General features: G+C 21.0%; 2 protein-coding genes across 15 annotated transcripts in view; one reads left to right on the top strand and one right to left on the bottom strand.

The window, feature by feature from the left end:
• The window catches only part of LOC149876386 (uncharacterized), a 195,896-nt gene extending 187,632 nt beyond the window's left edge, over positions 1-8,264 (top strand). For 7 of the 10 annotated variants that reach the window (XM_090075423.1, XM_090075421.1, XM_090075424.1 and 4 more), the window contains one exon: positions 5,788-8,264. In XM_090075423.1, coding sequence (XP_089931549.1) covers positions 5,788-7,934 — 2,147 coding nt within the window. In that variant the 3' untranslated portion in view covers positions 7,935-8,264. Of the gene's footprint in view, positions 1-5,445; positions 5,550-5,787 lie in introns of all 10 variants that reach the window. The other 3 variants (XM_090075427.1, XM_090075425.1, XM_090075426.1) reach the window with 1 other exon arrangement.
• The window catches only part of LOC149876384 (uncharacterized), a 264,010-nt gene that overhangs the window by 66,295 nt on the left and 175,397 nt on the right, over positions 1-22,318 (bottom strand). Inside the window, exon 7 of one of the 5 annotated variants that reach the window (XM_090075447.1) lies at positions 3,254-3,412. The exons of 3 other annotated variants lie outside the window; for them this stretch is intronic. In XM_090075447.1, the coding sequence (XP_089931573.1) occupies positions 3,382-3,412 (31 nt within the window). In that variant the 3' untranslated portion in view covers positions 3,254-3,381. Of the gene's footprint in view, positions 1-3,253; positions 3,413-7,467; positions 7,582-22,318 lie in introns of those variants that run through there. One more of the 5 variants, XM_090075448.1, reaches the window with a different exon arrangement.

Genomic DNA, 22,318 nt, shown 5'->3' with positions numbered 1-22,318 from the left:
AAAAAATATGACAATAAACCATTTCAATCTCTAATCGACGATCAAGTATTAGAGGCGGTTTTTACAGATGAAAATATAGATATTTACGCTTGTGTTTCGCAAACAGTATTTAAAGATAATATTAATAATATTAAAAATCAGTATTCGCACTTAGAGCTTGAAAGTAATTTAATATCTTTAACAACTTCCAATATTCCGTTTTTGAGTTATGGTCCAGGGCAGCGTTTTACATTTGGTGGCTGCCATCAACTTGGCGCCGCTGATAAAGCTAGACCAGATATATCAGGCAAAAAAAAAGATATGGTATTAACTACTATGTATGAAACATTATTAAATAAAATTTCTAATAGAGTCGCCTATCCAAATGGTGTAATTAGCTATGCTTTAGTGGCGCCGCATATTAACGCTCAAGAAGATGGTCTTGCGGCGTCAAGATTTGCCTCTAAATTTGGTTATATGTCGTGCCGATTTTATAATAATGGTACTTATACTTTAACATCTGGACGTAGTATAAAAATCCCTAATCCAAATGATACTTCTAATATGAAACCAGACTTTAACTATAGTAAATTAGGACCAGATGGTATTATACCTGAAGGAACATGTATTACTAAAGGCGATGTATTAGTAAATATTGTTAGATCAAACGCTGGCGAAAAAACAGGTATATTATATACTGATGAAGCTGTTGCCTATGAAGGCCCAAATACAGGTATAGTTACTCATGTAGCTAAAAGTATTATTGATAATAAGAATGATACTAACTCAAATATTATAATAAATGTTGTTAAAGATATGCCTATTAAACTAGGAGATAAAACAGCTATTATAAATGGCTGCAAATCAACTATTTCGTCCCTAGAGGAAAATTATAATATGTTGTCTAACGAATATGGAACATCGCCGCAACTTTTAATAGATCCTTATGCTATAGTAGCGCGTGATTTATACAACGCATCTCTTATACAGTTTTTATCACTGCTATCTATTATAGATGGAATAGCTTATGATAGTACAGGATTTAATTCTTCTTCTGATTTATATAGACTTGACGAAATATCGAAAAAAATTACTCAATATATGGGTAATAAAGAAGGCGCCACTATGATGTACAGTAATAAAACAGGATTAGCTATAGGTTATATGATTATGTTACCTTTAGATCATCTTGTTATTCAGAAAAAAAGTGAAGTAGCTTTATATTCTGTTGGTGATGCTAGAGTAGATCCCAATACACAGCAGCCATTTTCTGGGCGCCATGGTGGTAGTCATAAAATGAGTGAAATGGATAGACAAGCTTTTTCTTCTTATGGAATGACTAAACTAACAAAAGATTTTGAATCAGATAAAATAGAAGAAGCATGGTGTGTAAAATGTAATACCTTATCTATATATAATATTAGAGAAAAAAAATATTTTTGTAAATCTTGCAAATCACAAGATAATATATATCACATAGGTTCAACTTTTGCTGTTAAGGGTGTAACCAGTAGATTGTCGATGCTAGGTAATGTTAGTATAACGCCAATTATAACGCCATTGTTGGAAATACAAGGATATATTGATAATAATAATAATATTTCTTTTAATAATGATAACTCATTAAGGTTTGAATAGTGCTGCAATATTTGCAAACAAATAAAGTTTTAGATTCATTTAATATAACAACTGCGAATAATTTTTTTTTGCATTCAGGATTTGCACATTCATAATCGTCTACTATAGGTGTTGTATTAGATTCGGCTATTGTTCTTACCAGTAATTCAGTTATCTTATTAAACTCTTCATCATCATTTTCATCTGCTGTTGAATATATTATAGTATAATCAAAAGGATTAAAATCGGTATATGTTATATCACAGCCACTACAAACATATTCGTTTTTTATATTTGTTATTGAGCCTATTTTTTTTGTAAAAAAACCACAGTGATGAAAATATTTATTATATGTAGTTGTTTCTTCTTTGTCATTTAAATTATTATTATTATTATCTTTATTTTTTACTTCTTCTAGTTTATAATCTTTTTTCATAGTATTTTTGTCTTTGTGTAAATTCATTTATTATCTCGCTAAATTGTTTATTCCAAGTATATAAAAGAAATATCTTTAATAAAGGTAAAGATATAATTTTATTTTCATACTCTAACATATTCAAATTAGTAATATTATTTTTATCAATTTCTGCTGCTGATTGTGATTGCTGCCGCCGCAGATTATAATTTTCATCGTCGCTGCTATCATCATCGCCGCTAGTAGCAGAATTAATATTTTCTATATCGTTTAACATGAGTTTATATAATGCTGTATTTTCTATATTATTTTTATTTATTCTGGCGATTATTTTATCTATCTCATTATCATTTTTTGTTGCTATTGTTTTATAATATTTTAGCGGCGTAATATCAGACATAACATAAAAAATATGATAATTATTTAGCGGCTGATATTTATTATTATTTCCACTTAGTAGAATTTCGCTAAAGTCTAAATTTGACTTAATACCTAACGCCTTTAATATATTTTTCGGCTGTTTTTTGATATATTTTAAATCAGTATCTTCTAAGTTTTTTATTCTGTATATTATATTCAAGCAAGGCCTCCATTGATTTGTTATATAATATTTTTTATCATCCACTATATATAATCTATTTCTATTATCATTAACTACTGTTAAAACATATGGATCTTCTTCTATATCTGTTAAATCTATATCAAATCCATCTCTTATTAATATAGATAAAGCTATATATAATTCAAATATAAAAGAAATATTTTCTTTTATGTTTATATTTAAGTATTTAAAATTTTCTATGTATTCTCCTATTCCATTCATTAAACATGATAAATATTCGCAATCTTCATCATGGCTTATAGAAGCTAATATAGGAAAAACAGGACTTTGATTAGAAAGTCTATATAAATTTACAATGCAGAAATAAATTTTTATACATAAGTTAGACATTATAAAAGAATTAACTCTATTAATAAAATATTTATGTGATATTACGCAGCTATAGTTATCACTATCGCTGCCAAAAATAAACTTATTATTAATAGTATTTATTAACAGCGGCGAATAATCTTTTGCTAATTTTTCTTTATTTATATTTTCTAAAATTGTGCTCCAAATTATATCTTTTGGTTTAACAAAAGCATCATTTCTATTTGCGGCATTATTTGCTATAGTAGTTTTTAGCCGCTCTTTAAAATAATAATCTTTTTCTTTTTGCTTATATATTAAGTCGCTAAAACTATCTATATGTGTATTTGACATAAATATAGTATAGAAACTAGCCGGAATTCCTTTGCCGAAAAAATTATATACTTTATATATACAAATATTATTCTGCTCTTTTAATAAAATTTCATATATATAATTATCAGATGAAACAACTCCAGAAAGTGGTGTATCTAAATAAATAGAATATGGTATATCGTTAAAAGTTTTTATTATCATTTTTTTTCTAGCAGAAAAAAATATTAAATGTTAACTCTTATAAAAGATAGCTAGCAGAAATAAAAAATAATTTTATTAAAAAGAATTATAAATATAAACATTTTATTGTCTTATTTATACAAAGATATATTAAATAAACAAATAATGAAATATATTAAAATATTTGAAATTTAAAATATATTAAAAAATTTCTTAAAAGTTCATCTGACAATATATGTTTTAATTAAAAAATAAAAAAATAAATTATTTTTTAAATCAATAAATTGCTATTTATATTTCTAAGTAGAAAAAAATAAATAATAATAATATATATATTATTATTATTATTATTTATTTTTTTTTATTTTATTTTTTTTTTATTTTATTTATTTTTTTTTCTTTTGTTTATACACTTATATAACCATATATTATTTGGTTGTTTTATTTTACTTAATTTACATAAAATTTTACAAAAATCATAATCACTAAATGTTGCTTTATCTTTTATTATTCTTTCATCAAGTTGATTTATTGCTTTTTTTAGCACATTTTTCTCCTTACTATTAATAACCTTATTTATACCATTTATTATTTTAAGAGTTTTTTCTAATAAAAATAATCTTGGGTCTAATTTTTGTTTTCTTGATTTAAAGTTAAATTTAAAATGTTTTATTTTCATTTTTTATTAGAATAATCTTAAAAAGAATTATTATTGCTGTTTTAATTTAATTAATATATTAAAGGAATTCAAATTAGAAAACATTTACTATTATCAGTATAAAAAAAAATAAGTTTTATTTCTTGTAATGTTATCAATTAGAAAAAATATTAGTAAAAACTAATAATTTATTAAGATTTTTTTATATTATTGCTAATTTAGCAGTAAATAAAATATTTTAAAAACAGAAATTACTATTATTAATATATTAATTATAAATATATAATAAGATACAAAAAATTTTATTTATTGAAATTTAATTAAATATTTTTTATGTTTGGCAGTATATAAGTTAATTATTTATATTTATAGAAAAAAATTAATCGTCTTTTTTTTATACAATGTTTAATTTAAAGTTATTAAAATAGAGTAATTATTTTAATATTTTTCTAATAATTCATTTATTTGTATTAACGCTTTATAATACTGAGAACAAGTAATCAATTTTTTATAAGAATCATAAAATAATTCTTCTTCTTTTTTGTCTTTTGTTAATTTGTTAAATTTTTTTAAATCTTCGCATGAAAGCATCCAAGTTTTAGTGCAGTTATTATTACAACAATAATTATTTCTATTATCGAATATTTCTTTAAATATAAAATTTGTATCTTTGTTAAGTTGGTCGATTATAGTATTAATTTTATTATTTGTTAATAGTATAATTTCTGTTATTTTTGTTTTTATTTCGTTATTATTTTTATAATATTTTTCTAAAATAGATACATTTCCTGTATAACATGCTTTAGTTATATCATTATTTAATTTTCCCATATTTAAATAAATAATAAATATTTATTTTTTAATTTTATTTTATTATTCGTGGTGTTAACTAAAATAATATTTATTAAAAAAAAATAAACAATTTTTATTTTTTTCTGCGTTTTAATATAATTTAAAATAAAAAATATTTTAAATTATTTTTTATTTACTTAATAATATAAAGATAATAATATTATTATAATTATTCAAAATCAATATAAATGTTTTCTTCATTGTTATCATCGTAGTAATTATCTTCTTCGTAATAAGTATCTCCAATCTCATTATCATAATTTACAATCTGTTCTATATTTATTTCTATATCTTTATTATCAATATCTTCTTCATTAATATTTTCTTCTTCTTCATAATCATCATCTATAATAATATCGTTATCATCATCAAGATAATCATAAATATTAGTATTTTGATTAACTGTTATATCTAAATTAGTGGGATTATCATTAATACCAGATTTACTACTCATATATACATAATTTGTATAATCAGTAATTGTATCATTGATTTTAGATAATTCTTCTTGATTTTTTTCTCCACCTGATATAACTTTAAAATGAGAGAATGGGCCATTTTGATCAAATGCATCTAAGCAGTTTTTTAATTTTTCTTGCTCGGTTAGTATTATATTATTCATTGCAGATTAAATTATTACTTTTCTTTTTAATAAGCTGTAAAAAATAAAAGAATATTGTTTGTATCTAATAAATATTCGTTTTTAGTATTTTTTTTTATATATAAAATATATCCTTTATATAAGGTAATATTAAAATATTATATATAAATAACGTATGGCATATTTAGCACTATATAACGGTAAATCTTCTTTACAAGATGATGTTCTATTTAATGTAGATGGCGCCGAATATGCAGCATCTATGGTTATTAGCCGCGCTAATTCTAAAAATAAAGCAGGAGCAGTATCAGATCCTTCAGCAGAATATGGTGTTTTTCTTAATCTTTATAATTTTCCCGTTGCTAGAACGCATAAACCTAGTATATTAGCTGCTCCAGGTGTTATTACTGTTGCGCAGCAAGGAGGTAATCCTAATTATAATGGTCAAGTTAGTTTTAAACATAGTCATGCAGGTGATTTAACTAGACATACACAATTAACTGTAGAATTATCTGATATTACAACAACATCTGTTAAATATAATAATATTAGTTCTATACTTACTGATTTTAGATCTAGTAAATATTCTATCTTTTTAACCACTACTATTTATGAAAATAAATTACCAGCAGTTGGTAATGATATTATGACAAATGATATAGCTAACATTGTTATAACTGTAGAAATTTCTCCAGTTAGACCTAGTGGGCAGATAATTAAAAAAGGTGATAATATTAGTAATTATGCTGTTTTAGTAGATTATCCCGGCGAGGCTATAGGGAAAAAATATGAAGTATCTGTTGGATCAAATGTATATATTGACTATGATCAATCATTTCAAACATTATACAGACAAATGTTAAAGAAAGAAAAAATTTCTATGTATAATGAACTTGTCGGCCAGGAAGAAGAAAAATCTTCAGTTACAGAATATTCCGCCGCTATGGCTGGACTTCCATCAATTTATGGCGCCGCTAATGTTATAGAAAATTTTTCTTCAACTATAACCGATGCCGCTTCAGAAGCTAATAAAGATTTATCTATAGGAACAACTGCTTTATTGACGCAGTATGGAGTCCTAAATAAAAATGTAAATAATTATACATTTAGAGAAAGTAAAAAATACTTTGATGGTTTTCAAACACCAAAGAAAATTCACAGTGATGTTAGATTTAGTATGCCTATTTTAATACATAGTACAGTAGATCCAAATAATACTTTATCAAATATGTCATTTGCATCTTTCATTAGAACATACAATGCTACACTTTGCAGAAAAGCAGAGTTAATTAGAGTTGTTCCTGGTGATGCATATATTAAATATAAATCGACTGTTATTATGCAACAAATTAGATCTAATCCAGGATTCATAGCTGATACTGGATCAGTAGTAGGCACAATAGCAGATAATATTAAACATGTACGTAATATAATTCAAACTCCAATCAGCGAAAATGAAATTATAATTCCTGCTCTTATTACAGATAGTACAATTGTTGGCGGCGATATTTCTAATATTTATCTTATTAGCGGGCAAATTTATTTACCTAATTATATTAGAAGTATTATTGAAAATCAAACATCAGTTGCTATTTATAATCTACCAGATTATCATTCACAGCCTTTAATGTTAACAAATACTGAGTTTAATATTAATAATACTGATAATAAATGGGTAAGTAATGGTGTCTATATTATGCCTAAAGCTAATTGGAATAGTGATATAAGTAATCCGTATATGCATAAAACATGGCATTTAAATGGGTTTGTAAACTGCTACAAAGTACCTAATCAAATTACAATGGATATCCCGCAGTCGCAAGTATCACATATTAGCAGTGTATTTGAATCAAAAGGAGTAACAAATGCTTATTTTAATAATGTATCATATACTCAAGATTCTGTAGATGACGTTTATGAATTATTCGACAAAGAAGGTTTTGATAAAGATTATGTATTAAATAGATATAGTTATCAAGCGCCAAGTAGAAAGCAGTTAGTATCATCATGGAGCACTGTAATTGACCAAATGCCTATAATTAATAAAATTGGATTAAAAATTCAATCATTTGATATTTATTTAACTGATTATCCATCAGCAGTAGCAAGAGCTTCATTCTATTATTCTGCTCATGGTATTTCACCATCAGATAAATCATTTTACTTACTACCATTATCATTAGATCCACAATACATTAAAAAGAGTACAGGAGGTCTTAATTTTAGCAAATACAGAGATTTAAATATATTAGGTGTACTAAATAAAGAAACAGCAGATTTAATTTTATCGCAGCCTAATAAATCTGCTAGAGTAGATATTCTAAATCATTCATTTAATATTGTAGTTACTAGTAATAGGTCGCAGTATAGAAGATTTGGATCTTAATTATAAAAACAAATAAACAAATATATAGCAAAAAAATAACAGAGTTAAATATAATATTTATTTTTTTTTTGTTAAATTAAAATTAACATAATGAAATAAATAATATCAATTTAATTAATACAGAAACTACTAATAATTTATAATAAATACAAAAAATATAAATATAAAAAAAAATAACATAAAATTAATTTATTTTTTCTGCTACCCAAATTTGAATTTTATTATATATTATTTAAAATATTGTCGACTAAAGTTAAATATCGCTAATTATAATGAGTTTACTCGAATCTGTAAAAATTGTTGAAGGATTATCTATTAATCCAATTACTACAGGAAATAATACTGAAACTATATATATTGATTTAATTTTAGCTCCTTCAAATATAAGTAAATTTAAACTCTATTTTACAGAAAATAATTTACTAGAATTTGATAAATTATTAGAAGATTATAAAAATGATAATTCAAAAAATCCTTTTAAAATTATTATAGAATATATAATCAATAATTTTGAGATTTATATGAAATTAACAGATTATTCTTTACGTTTTATTGATATGAGTAAATATTGTTTAATAAATAATATAAAAGATATTGATAAAACATTGTATATCGAATCTATAGAAAAATTAATTAATGTTTATAGTAATATTAACAAAAATGAATTATTTCTATGTTTTTTGAATGATATTTTAATTAAATTAAAATTAACAACTGAAATTATTATTACAGATATATTAAATTTAAATAATAGTAGTTTTTTTAATTTAATTAAAACAGCATATATAAATAAAAATAATAGTAGAAATAAATGTATTAAAATTGGTTATATTAATAATGAATCTAAACCATATTGTAATAGTTTAGCTGATTATAATATAGAAAAAGAATTTAATAATTTGATTAAATTAATTGAATATCCTATTATATTTTCTACTTATAAAGAATTACATTATAATAAAACTATATTACCTGAAGAAATAAAAAATATTTTATATGATATTTTTATAAAGTTATATATAAATATATAATTTCAAATACAAAATATATTTAAATTTATTATTTTTTTGTAGCAAAAAAAAAAAATAAAAAAAAAAATTATCTCAATATTTTTTCATATTTGAATTTTGTTATTTTAATATATAAATGTAATAAAATGGATACTCAAACTAATTTAACATTATTTTTGCATAATTATGGTAATTATGATTCACCAATACTAATTCCGTTTTCATTAGCTCCAATTAATAATGATTCTACTATTAAAGAAACTTTACATAATAATTGTTTAAAAGTATCAGATTTTAACAAATTATTACAAGAGTATGAAAAAGATAATTCTAAAAATCCTGCTAAAATTATTATGGAAAATATAATAAATAATTTTAAGTTATATGCAGAAATGCTAGCTAGTTTTTATATTGATAATAAAGAATACGATAATATAAAAGATTTAAAACCTGATAATGAAAAAATATTATATATTAAAGATTTTAAAGAATTGGAAATATTTGTAAAAACATATGTTAGTATTGATAAAGAAGATTTTTTTATATATTTTCTAAATGATATTTTAGTTAAATTAAAGCTAAACACTAATATTATAATCAAAATGTTTAAATTTTTCCCCAACGTATTATCGAGTATGTCTAATTCCTCTGAATTTACTAGAAATATTATAAATTCTATCGATAATAGAAGATTATACGATGAAAACATTAAAACATATAATTTAATAGAAATTGGTTATAATCATAATGATAATAGCGATAATAATGAAAATAGATTATATTTTAAAGATTTAAAAGATTATAATGAAGAAAATCAAATAAATAATTTGTTACATTTAATAGAAAATACTATACATAATGATATTACATTACAAAATAGAAAAAAAATTAAAGAATCCTTACGTGAAATTTTTCTAAAATTATAAAAAGTAATAAAATTAATATACTCTTATATTCTTGCTAAATTTAAATAAGTAATAAAAAAACTATATAAAAAAAAATTTACTAATTATAAAATTTAAATAAAAAAATAAAATAAATATTATATATAATATTTATTTTTTTTTAAAAAATTATTTTAAATTTTATTTTTTTAAGCAAAAAATATATTTATTATTTAATTTTGTTAAAATCCTTAAAATAAAACTATTAAATATTATTAAGCAATAAATATATAAATAATTTAATTATTTTATTAAAAAATATATATTTAATTTGATAATTAATTAATATTTTTATATTTTTATATAAATTTTAGAATTATTTTAACAAATTTCTTCAATATCAATATTACTTTTTGGATCAAAAGTAATACAACAATTTTTACCATTTCTAATAGTTTTTTCTATTGTTAATCTTAATTGATCTATATCATCTTTAACTTTTTGAAGATTTAAATTTTTTAAATGAGTTTTTTCTTCACCTCTATTAAATAATAAAGAATACATAGTTTCTAAACACATTGAGTTATATCCATCTTGATGAAGTTTTGAATATTCTTTTTTACATATAATTTCTTCTTGTTGCATTAAAGTTAATTTTTTTGTATTAGCTTTAAAATTTTTTTGTTCAATTATTTCTTTACCATCTTTATCTGTTGATATTGTAATAACAATATCCGCAAAAGGTTTACTTAAAGGATTAGTATATTTGTATGTAGATGTATTATTATCTTTATTTAATTCAGATGTATTATTATTATTATCTTTATTATTGTTAATATTATCAGATATAAATGCATTTTCTTTCTTATTTAAACTTAATATTGATATATTATCATTATTATTATTAGATGCAGATTTAGTTTCTTTTTTACTTGATTTAGATGCATATCCACCAAATAAAGATGATGTATAGCTGAACATAATTTATTTATTTTAATTATTAATATTAAATAAATAAAATTAAAATTTGTAAACGAAAAACAATAGTAAGGTTAATTATAGACTTATAATAATCTTTTTTAAAATATTAAAAATATTATAATTATTTTACTACTATTTTTTTTTATTTAATCTACTAATTTGAAATTTATTTATATATTATATAATATAAAATGAATACATCAGAAAAAAAATTTAATAATGATAATGATAAACAAATTATAGGAATTTCTCTTCATTTATATTGGAAATCAAGTTATGGTAAAGAATACATAGATATTGACGCTGTAATTCCAATTTGTAAAAATGAATTTAATAATAAAAAAAATTCAGATATAAAAGATTTTAATAATTCTTTAGAAACTGGCTTTATTGAAAAAAAAAATATAGATATCGATTCTTTTATTAAAATTTTATTAAATGATTCTGCTAATATACATAATTATAGTGATTATAATTGTAATAAACATTTAATAAGAAACGTAGTATATTATTTTTACCTTCGTTTTATACATCTTGAAAAATGTAAACTTGTTATTGAAATGATAGATATATAAATAATAATGAAAATCATATTTATTTATTTTAAATAAATTAAATTAAAATTTAATAAAAATATAATAAAAAAATATATTAAAAAATATTTTTTAATTTAATATTTTTTTTTTCAATAGGATAAATTTAAAATTTATTTATTAATTATTAAAATATTATTATTAATTGAAATTAATATATAAAATGAATACATCTGAAAATAATTCTAATGAAACTGAAAAAATTGAAGGAATTTCTATTGATTTATATTCAGGATCTAATTATAATAGAATAGAAATTCAAACTGCATTAGTTCCAATTAATAATTTAAATTTAATAACTTTTAGCGAATTATTACTTTATTATGAAAATAATAAAAAAAAATGAAAAAAATAATTGTGTAAATTTTGCTAAAATTATTATGACAAGTTTAATAAATAATTTTAAAATTTATATGGATATAAGAGATAATTCTATTACTGACTTTGCATTAGATAGATTTATTGAGATAAATAAATTAACAAATCTTGATAAAACATTATATATTGAATCTATAGATGATTTATATAAATTTACCACTAATGAAAAAAATATATTTTTATGTCTTTTAAACGATATATTGATTAAATTAAAATTAAAAACAGATATTATTATCACAAATTTAACACCAATACAAAAAAAGTTTCCTTATGATATATTAGATGATTCATATAAAAGTAATTATGTAATAAATTTAAATGAAAAAACTAAATATATAAAAATAGGTTACATTAATGACAAATCTAAATTATATAATAATGATTTAAATTCTTATGATATGAATGAATTTGGTTATTTAATTAATTTACTTATATCTCCTCTTATATATGTTTATAATCCATACCATAATTCTTTTTGTAATATTAATATTAATCTTGTAAAAGAAAATTTAGGAGAAATTTTTACAAAACTATAAATAAAAAAAAAAATAAATTTAACTACTATTATTTTTTTTTTATTAAATTTAAATTTATCTAAATTTAATAAAATAAAATTAATATAGAAATTTAATATTTTTTTAAATAATAACTTTTGCAGAATTAATAAAAGATTATAAAAATGACAATCTAAAAATTCTGCTAAAATATTATTATAGAAAATTTAACAAATATTATATATCAATTATTTAAACAATTTATCTCAAAATGCTAATAACAAAAACAATTACTGTTTTATTTATTTGTTTAAATTATATTTTAATTTAAATATAAAATTTAAAAATCAACTATATTGATAATTTAATCTAAAAAAAATAATAAATTATAATCTAAAAAATTATAATGAAAATAAAATATATATTTTATATATTTAATTAAATATAGTATTTAAAAAATAAGCAGATAAATTTTTATAAATAATATAAAAAAATATATTTTAATTTTTTTCTAAAAATATATAAAAAAAAAATAAAACAAAAAGATTTATAATTTATTTACTATTATCTTTTTTTTCATTATCGTACCATTTATCTGTTAAAGTTTGCACTTCATATAAAGGTAATAACCAATATTTATAATCTTTATCATCACTTAAATAAGATTTTATAAACTCAATATTAAAAAACAGCAAATGAAAAAATGGATTTGTAGCGCTTTTATTAATATCTAAATTTTTAAAGAAATATAAATTATTATCATCAAATATTGTATAAAATAAAATATCAATATTTATAGTTTCTTCATTATATATAGTGGAAAATTTAATAATTGTAGTTTCAACTGTATCTACAAAAATATATTTACTATTTTCTAATGTTTTTTTATTAGATTTTATTACTATAATTTTAGTTTGTTTTTTATATAATTTACTAAGCTCAAGTATAAAATTACTAATACTTTTTTCACTTGAGCATGCTATAATTTTCGTTTTAAGTGGTATAGGCAATTTACAGTTATATATATTTTCTATTGTTATATTAATATCTATAGGTATATTTTTAGTTTTTTCAAGCAGAGAATTAATCTCACACATTATTTTCTTAGTTTTAATAGCGCCTTTTAATGATATTTTCTCTATACTATTATTATATTTTATTACTTTATTATTATTTATATCATTCATTATAGCGCATATATTTTCTGACAAATTAATAACATTTTCTAATTTCTTTGTTTTAAAAACATCTTCTATATATATAGATATAAACATATCTATTATTTTTCTATTATATTTGTAATCATTTATAGTTATATCAAATATTATATTTTGCACTAAATTAAAATTAGGCATTTTATCTATCTTTAATGGTATATTGCGCGCTATTATTATATATAATACTTTAATTCCATAATAATAAACAGCAAATATATTATCTGTTTTTTTCTTAGTTTTTAAGCAGGTATTAGTAGTGATTTTTTTATTAATATAATCATAGTTAAAATTCGCGCTATAAAGAATTAAAAATCCTATTGATTCATCTGTAATTTTAAATGTATCATTTATATATAAAACATTATCATTGTTGTTAATTTTAAATATTTTTTCTATATATTCTATATTGTTATTTATTTTTAATCTGTAGCGTAAGTTTAAACATTCTCGCTGCCAAGAATGTTGTAAATTCCAAGTTGATAACAAATCCATATTAGTTTTTAATTTAGTAGCTAATATTGTTTGTCTTTATAATATATAAATATTAATTTCTAATAATTCGCCTCTAGCAAAAAAAAAATATTTTAATTAAATTTAATTTAATAGAAAATCTGGTATTTTATTTATTTCTGCTAGTAAATTATTATGTCTTTGTTGATTATTTAAATCTTTAAAAGTAAAATTAATTATACTAGAGCTACCAGAATTATCTTTATATATTTCGATTATATTATTAATACATTCTTCACGCACCATAGACTTTTTAGTAGCATTATCATAGTATTTATATTCATTTAATATATTTTTTAATATTTCTATATCTTGTTCATTATTTGGGTCAAACATTTTTTTTTAATTAAATAAATTAAAATTATTTTTTAAAACCATTAAATATCATAGTATTCTTTTAACATTTTTTTATTATCTGTATATACTTCCGATAAACTATGTTTTATATTTTTAGTATTACCATACATTGTATGTATAACTTCTTTAAGATATTTATTATCAAAGTCTTTATTAAAAATAGAATAATGCGCATTAGATAAATTATTGTTATCACTATCTTTTGATAATATTATTACAGTAGTTTTATTTCTATTATTATTATTATCCATATTTAAATTTATAAATATATATAATTAATTTAATATAATTAAATTAAATTCAAAAAAAAAATAAATATATTTATTTATTTTTTTTTATTTATGAATATATTATATTATTCATAATAATTCAATTTAAATGTATATATAAATATTTGAATGTAATAAATAAATTTATCCTATATTTCTAATATCATATTCTTTACTATCGCTATCATAATTATTCTTATATGTAATAACAAACAGCGATTTATTATTATAATTATAATTATTATTTTTATTATCATTAATAGATTCTATCATATATCCAAAAATATTATCTGTATTTTGTTCTCTTGTATCTTCTCCAAGATTTATTATAGGTAATTTATTATTAGAATTATTAATAGCAATGATAATCGACATTATTGTTAGTAATTAAATATATATACAAATTAAATTTTTAATTATTTAATATTTAAAATACTAAATTCATATTAGTAAATATATAATAATATTTATCTGTTTTTTTTTATATTAAAAGATGATATTTTTAACAATATCCAATAATGTTGACAGTGAATGGGTAAATTCTATAATTGAAAATCCTAGTTTAAAAAATATAATAGTAAAATATTTAGCAAATACTAAAGATACTATAATAGAAATAGAATATGATATAGGTAAATATACTTTTAATAATATATTAGATGCTAGTATTTCCTTAGAGAAAAATATAAAATATATTAATACTAATATTAAAACATATTTAGCTTTAAATAAAGCAATATTATATATTCCACTAAATAGAGAAATAAAAACAGAAGATTTAAGTTTTGTTAAACTTGTATTAGATTTTATATATAATAATAATATGATTTGTTTAACTGTACCTAAAATAACTTCTAGTAATTGGATGCTCCAAATTCCACCTAATACTATAATTAATGGAATGAATTCAATATATCAATATATAAAAAACAATAGTTAAATTTTCCTTTTTGCGGAAAATTATAATTAATATTTTTTTTTATTATAATATAAAGAGATTGATATAATGAATGATATAAATTACGATATTAATAATTCGCATATGTTTTATCAAGATGCTGATAGTTTTATTAAACATACTCCATATTTTACTTCCTGCCAAAAACCAGCATTATCGCGGCTTAATTATAATTTAAATAATAATGAAGAAAAAATTTTTGTTAATTCTTATAACGATAATAATACTGTAGATTTTTTACATCCTAAAACAAAAATGATTATACTAGGAGCAGACGATAAAACTTCACACCTTATTGAATGTATAACATTTTTTATACATGAAATACTAGCCGATGAAAATACTTATAAAAGATTAGGCTTTGTAGCAAATAAATTTGGATTTAATATTTCGATAAATAATGATATTAAAGAAAGAGCATTAATAAATCATCTAGCGCTACAAACAGTTAAAAATATTAGTAATATTCAGCACAGTATACTAACTATATATAATAATAATTGTAATAATTTTGATACATATGATAAAATACTAAAAATATCTATTTGTGTGTTAGAACTTATAATACAAGTTAGAAATAATCTACTCTGCGAAGGTAAAGGTGATTATAAAATTCCAAATATAAAAATGGACGAAATTAAAAACATGAGTGTAGAAAAAATTCTTTGTAATATTTCTGATATTTATAATCAATTTGGTAGAGATTTTTTATTTGATTTTATTAAATGTTTTATTAAAAAATATATTTCGCAGCAAGATAGTAATATTATGTATTATAAACTAAATAAGTTAGTAAACATTTTATATAGTTATTCTACTACTATGTAAAAAAAACAAAAGAGAATTATTATTAGTTATTCTCTCCATAAACTCAAATAGTTTTTTTTGTTAATAAAGATATTAATTTATTGAAATCTTATTTATAATATGAATTTTGTTGCCGCGAACGCTTTAAATGGAGTATTATCTTTTGTTATGTCAAAAAAAGGCTTAAATCTTATGTGTGTTATCGCACTAGGTATAATCGCTTTAGTTGAAGTTATGCATAAAATGGATAAACCAGTAGGATTTACTTTAATGGCTATTACTTTTATATTCTTAATTACAGGTGTTTTTATGTATCCAGCATCTGGAGGAAGTAGAGGATATTTTCAAAACTTAGCAAGTAATAATACTAATAATTTAGAAAAAACATCTCTTTATCCAACATCATAAGATAATTTATTATTTTTACTGATATAAAATATATATTAAAAAAAACTACATATTATGTTATTAGGAATATTAGGTGTTATTATATTTTTTGTTCTTGTTTCAATGGTTATATACGGTATTAATAGCTATAATCTAAGTCTTGCTTTAGTATCATTCTTAGTATATGGCGCGCTAGAGTATCTAGACGCTGAACGTAAATTATCCTTTGGGCGAAAATATTAATATATTATAATTATAAATATAAATTTAGCAATATTTTTTTTTTTGAAATTAATATATAAAATTAAATCTTTGTTTGATTAACATAATATACATGCTATTAAAAGTGCCGAAATTTTCTGATTATAGTAATAATAACAGACTAAATGATATAAATAGATTACAAAGTATAACAAGAAAAAAATATAATATAAGTGAAACAGATAATAATAAATTATATTTTCTGCCTGGTTCTTTTACTATAGCGCCATTTACTTTTAAAAACAAAAATAATATACATCCAATAACTATAGTTGGTACATTACGCAATAATGAAAAAGCTGTATTACATATATTTGATAAATATATGTATTTTATTGATATTATAATAGGAAAGGATAATGACGAAACTCCATTTCTAATTAAAATAAATGAAATATTTATATCACATAATTATAATAATTATATAATAAAAAAAATAGAAAATGGAACTTATATAAATAATGGATTCTATGGACAAAATAATAAATGGCTAAGAATATATTTTGCATCTATGAAAGATAGGCGGCTATATATAGATGTATTTGATAAAATTCCTAATCTAAAAGATAAAATAGCAAGTAATATGATGAGTTACAGTTATAAAGATGATTTAATTATGTTTATATCAAAAAATAATATAAATACTGCTCAATGGATATGTATTGAAAATTATATAAAACAAGAAGATAAAAAAACTACTATTGAGCATGAATATAGTGTTTTTTCACTTGAAAACATAACTAATGTAGATATAAATGATTATACTGCTTTAGAGCTAAACAATGTAGGTATTAGTATAGTCTACGATATAGAATGCTATGCAGGTAATAAAAATAACGATTTTCCAGCGCCGGAAAATAAAAATGATTTAATATCAATGATATCAATGACTATTAGCGATGAACGTGGCAAAGATGAAACTAAAGTAACTTTAATATTAGCGCCAATATTTATAGAATCAGATGATACTAATATATTTGCTTTTATGTCTGAAATAGAAATGCTTAAAGCATTTTTTTATATAATAAATAATATTAAACCTGAATGGATAGTTGATTTTAATGGATTTTCTTTTGATCAAAAATGGATTTTAAAAAGAGCTATACTAGAATATAAGTTAGATAAATATATAAATAAAGCTTTTAGTATTTGGGTTAGCGACTATATATCTCCTTTTTATCTTGCTCGCGGCGGCTATAACATGGATAAAGATATAACTACTGTTATTAAAATGGACGCTAAAGATAATCAAGAATGTTATCTTTTGAAGCCAGAGTATACTGCCACTATGATAGATGTTTTTGTTTATTTGTATAAACTAACAAAGACTTTAGATTTACCAGGGCGGAAATTAGATGATTATCTAGAATATTATAATATTCCACTAAAAGATAAAATGAAGTTTACATATATGAATTTAATTTTCGTCGGAGTATTAGCTATGACAGCTATTATTAAACGCGAAAATATGCATTATAGCGACTTAACAGATGATAAAATATATCCAGCGTCAAATTTATCATATCATGCTGATTTAAATTTTCCCGAGGAAAAATACAAAAATATAAAAGATATTATAAAATATTTTCTGCTCGAAAGAAAAAAATATATAGATAAAGAAACAATAATAAGTGAAAATATAAATAATGATGTATTTCTCAATCTAATTAAAAGTTTAACAAATGAATATCATAAAGGTGATAATGATATAAAATCTTTTTATAATGGTGTAATTGCAGAAAATAATATAATAATTAATTATAACGTAAAAGATACAACTAGTTTATATAAACTATGTTGTAAAGTAAATATATTTGATACTCATAGAATTCGCAGCTCCCAAAATCACTCACAAATATGTAATTTCGCTTTACGGGGCGAAAATAGTCAAGCTATATCGTTGTTTAATTACTATATGGAAGTATATAATATAACATCTAGAACATTAAATGATTTAGAAGAAAGTATAAAAAGATCTATACATAATGATGTTAAAAAAAGAGGCGGTAAAACTTTACCAGCAATGCATCCAAAGAATGGTATAATACAAATACCTGTATTATGTGTAGATGTAATAAGTTTTTATCCGTCTATTCAGCAGCAACTAGATATTAGCGCTGATACTATGATATCAGGTAAATTAAACAATAATGATGTTTTATTTAGTAAATACGATACTCTGCAAATAAGATCTGCATCAAAAAAAAATATGTTTAGCGGCAATAGTAATGATAATAATGAAAATAAATTTTATCATACTACTTTTATTCGAACAAACAAAAGCTTATGTGGCTTAATTCAAAAGAAAAACAAAGAAGATAGAGCTAAAATTAAACTTAAAATGGCTGAGTTAAAAAAAGCCGGCGATACAGGTGTTTCTTATTTAGTATTAGACGCACTACAAAACGCAAAAAAAATACAAAGCAATAGTATATTTGGTATCAACGGCTGCGAATTTATGTGCAAACAAGGTGAAATAAGTATATTTGTAAATAATGCTATTACAACAACAGCTGGATATTTACTGCTTTCCTGCGCTAAATATATATTTGCTAAATTTGGTGTTTGTTTTGCGGGCGGCGATACAGATTCAATATTTATGATATTAGATAAATCTGTATATGAAAAATGCTTTTATTTAAAAACAAAAATTAATTATAGTTAAATATATATAATTAAATATATAATTAATTATTTAGCAGCTATAATAAATATATAATTAATTATTTAGCAGCTAACAAATATATATATATAATTAAATACTTTATCTGCCTAATACAAATATATAATTAAATATTTAGCGGCTAACAAATATATAATTAAATACTTATCTGCCTAATACAAATATATAATTAAATATTTAGCAGTTATAACAAGTATATATAATTAAATATTTAGCAGCTATAACAAATATATAATTAATTTTTTACCGTCAAAAACAAATATATATAATTAATTATTTACTGGCTATAACAAATATATAATTAAATATTTAGCAGTTATAACAAATATATAATTAAATATTTAGCGGCTATAACAGATATATATAATTAAATATTTAGCAGTTATAACAAGTATATATAATTAAATACTTTATCTACTAATATAAATATATAATTAAATATTTAGCAGTTATAACAAATATATAATTAAATATTTAGCTGCTATAACAGATATATATAATTAAATATTTAGCAGTTATAACAAGTATATATAATTAAATACTTTTGCCTAATACAAATATATAATTAATTATTTAGCGGCTAACAAATATATAATTAAATACTTTATCTGCTAATACAAATATATATAATTAAATATTTAGCAGTTATAACAAATATATATAATTAAATATTTAGCAGTTATAACAAATATATAATTAATTATTTAGCGGCTAACAAATATATAATAAATACTTTATCTGCTAATATAAATATATAATTAATTATTTTTCTTCACTATAAGAAATATATAATTAAATATATAATTAATTATTTAGCGGCTAACAAATATATATAATTATATATTTAGCAGTTATAACAAATATATAATTAAATACTTTATCTGCTAATACAAATATATAATTAATTATTTAGCAGTTATAACAAATATATAATTAAATATTTAGCTGCTATAACAGATATATATAATTAAATATTTAGCAGTTATAACAAGTATATATAATTAAATACTTTTGCCTAATACAAATATATAATTAATTATTTAGCGGCTAACAAATATATAATTAAATACTTTATTTGCTAATATTTAAATATATAATTAATTATTTGCCGCTAAAAACAAATATATAATTAAATATATAATTAATATGTGTTTAATACTGTGCAAAATTTAATGAGTAAATAAGTTAATTAATACTGTGCAAAATCTAATAATTAATTAATAAAAAAGGTTATACAATGTGCAATTTTTAAAAATACGGTTAAATAAGCTACAAAAATAATATGAGTGTCGCTGAATTTAAGTAAGATTATTAGTCAACAGTAAATTACACGACGATAATTTACTGCTGCTAATAATCTGTAGATATATATTAAATATTGTTTATATAGAAGCATTGTATATTATATAAACAATATAAATGAAATGCAGTTATATTAAGTTAACTACATTTAAATATATATTATAAATAATTAAATTTATTTTTTCTAGAATTTATTATAATATAACTAATGTTGGTGTAAATACACTAGACCCTGATACTTGCCCTGCGCAGGAACCATATGCTTTATAGCCCCAATTGTATAGATCATAGTTTTCTGTTACAGCATGTATATGTGTTAAATTTGTTTCACCTACTATAACAAAATTAATCCATTTAATTCCATTAGCAGGTCTAGGTATTAATTTAAAAATAGCGTTAGGTGTTGTATCATAACTTCCTTTTTCATAGTTAGTAGATCGACCACAGTGCCATAAATTACCATCATCAGTTAAAACTATAGTTATTGTGGCTTCATAACTATAACCAGATTCTACTTTTACTATATTTGCTGAACCCCATGGAAGATTTGTAAGCATAACAGGAGTTGACTTAGACGAAGTATCAGTATCACCAGTTCCTAAGCAGTAGTTTAAATTATAGCCCCATCTGTAGAAGCCGCCAGTGGAATCTATAGCCCATCTATAACCATTTGATGCATCTAAGTTGCCTCCCATTGAAATCCAATTATTTTTAAGTAAAGCTTCTTGTGTAAATACGTTTACACTAGGAGATAATATTCCTATACCAAGCTGACCAATATGATTCTCTCCACAGCTTTTTATTTGACCATTTTTTGTTAAAATTGATGCTCCCATACTAAGACCTAATCCTACACCATAAGCTATTATATCCTTTACATCTTCATTTATATTAAATAAAGCTAATCTATTTATTGTTGTACCGTCACCTAAATTTCCGCTAGCATTTGAACCACAAACCCATAAATTTCTAGTATCAGCGTCAGTAATAATATAAAGCGCTTGCGCTGTATTATTATTAACAGCAGCTATTTTTACTGCTTTACCTGTAAAGCCGGTTATTATAGTCCATGTATTTCTATTTACTGTATCATTTGTTGCTAATCCTCCTGTATTATTAGCGCCAGCCCCCCATACTTCACCTAAATTATTTAAAAGATATACTGTCTGATTGATACTATTTGCGCCACATACTATTAAATCTACAACAGTGTTAGTGGAAGGCCAAGTAGGTGAATTGCATTTAGTTAATACAGATCTAAATAATGTATCACCAAGCGCCAAAGATCCAGAA

The sequence above is a fragment of the Hydra viridissima genome, unplaced genomic scaffold (assembly GCF_058129835.1).
Source record: "Hydra viridissima isolate aposymbiotic clone 2 unplaced genomic scaffold, HvirCarnegie_v1 scaffold_21, whole genome shotgun sequence".
Lineage (NCBI taxonomy): Eukaryota > Metazoa > Cnidaria > Hydrozoa > Anthoathecata > Hydridae > Hydra > Hydra viridissima.
Note: the sequence above shows the minus strand (reverse complement) of the source record. Positions and strands in the feature narration are given on the sequence as shown.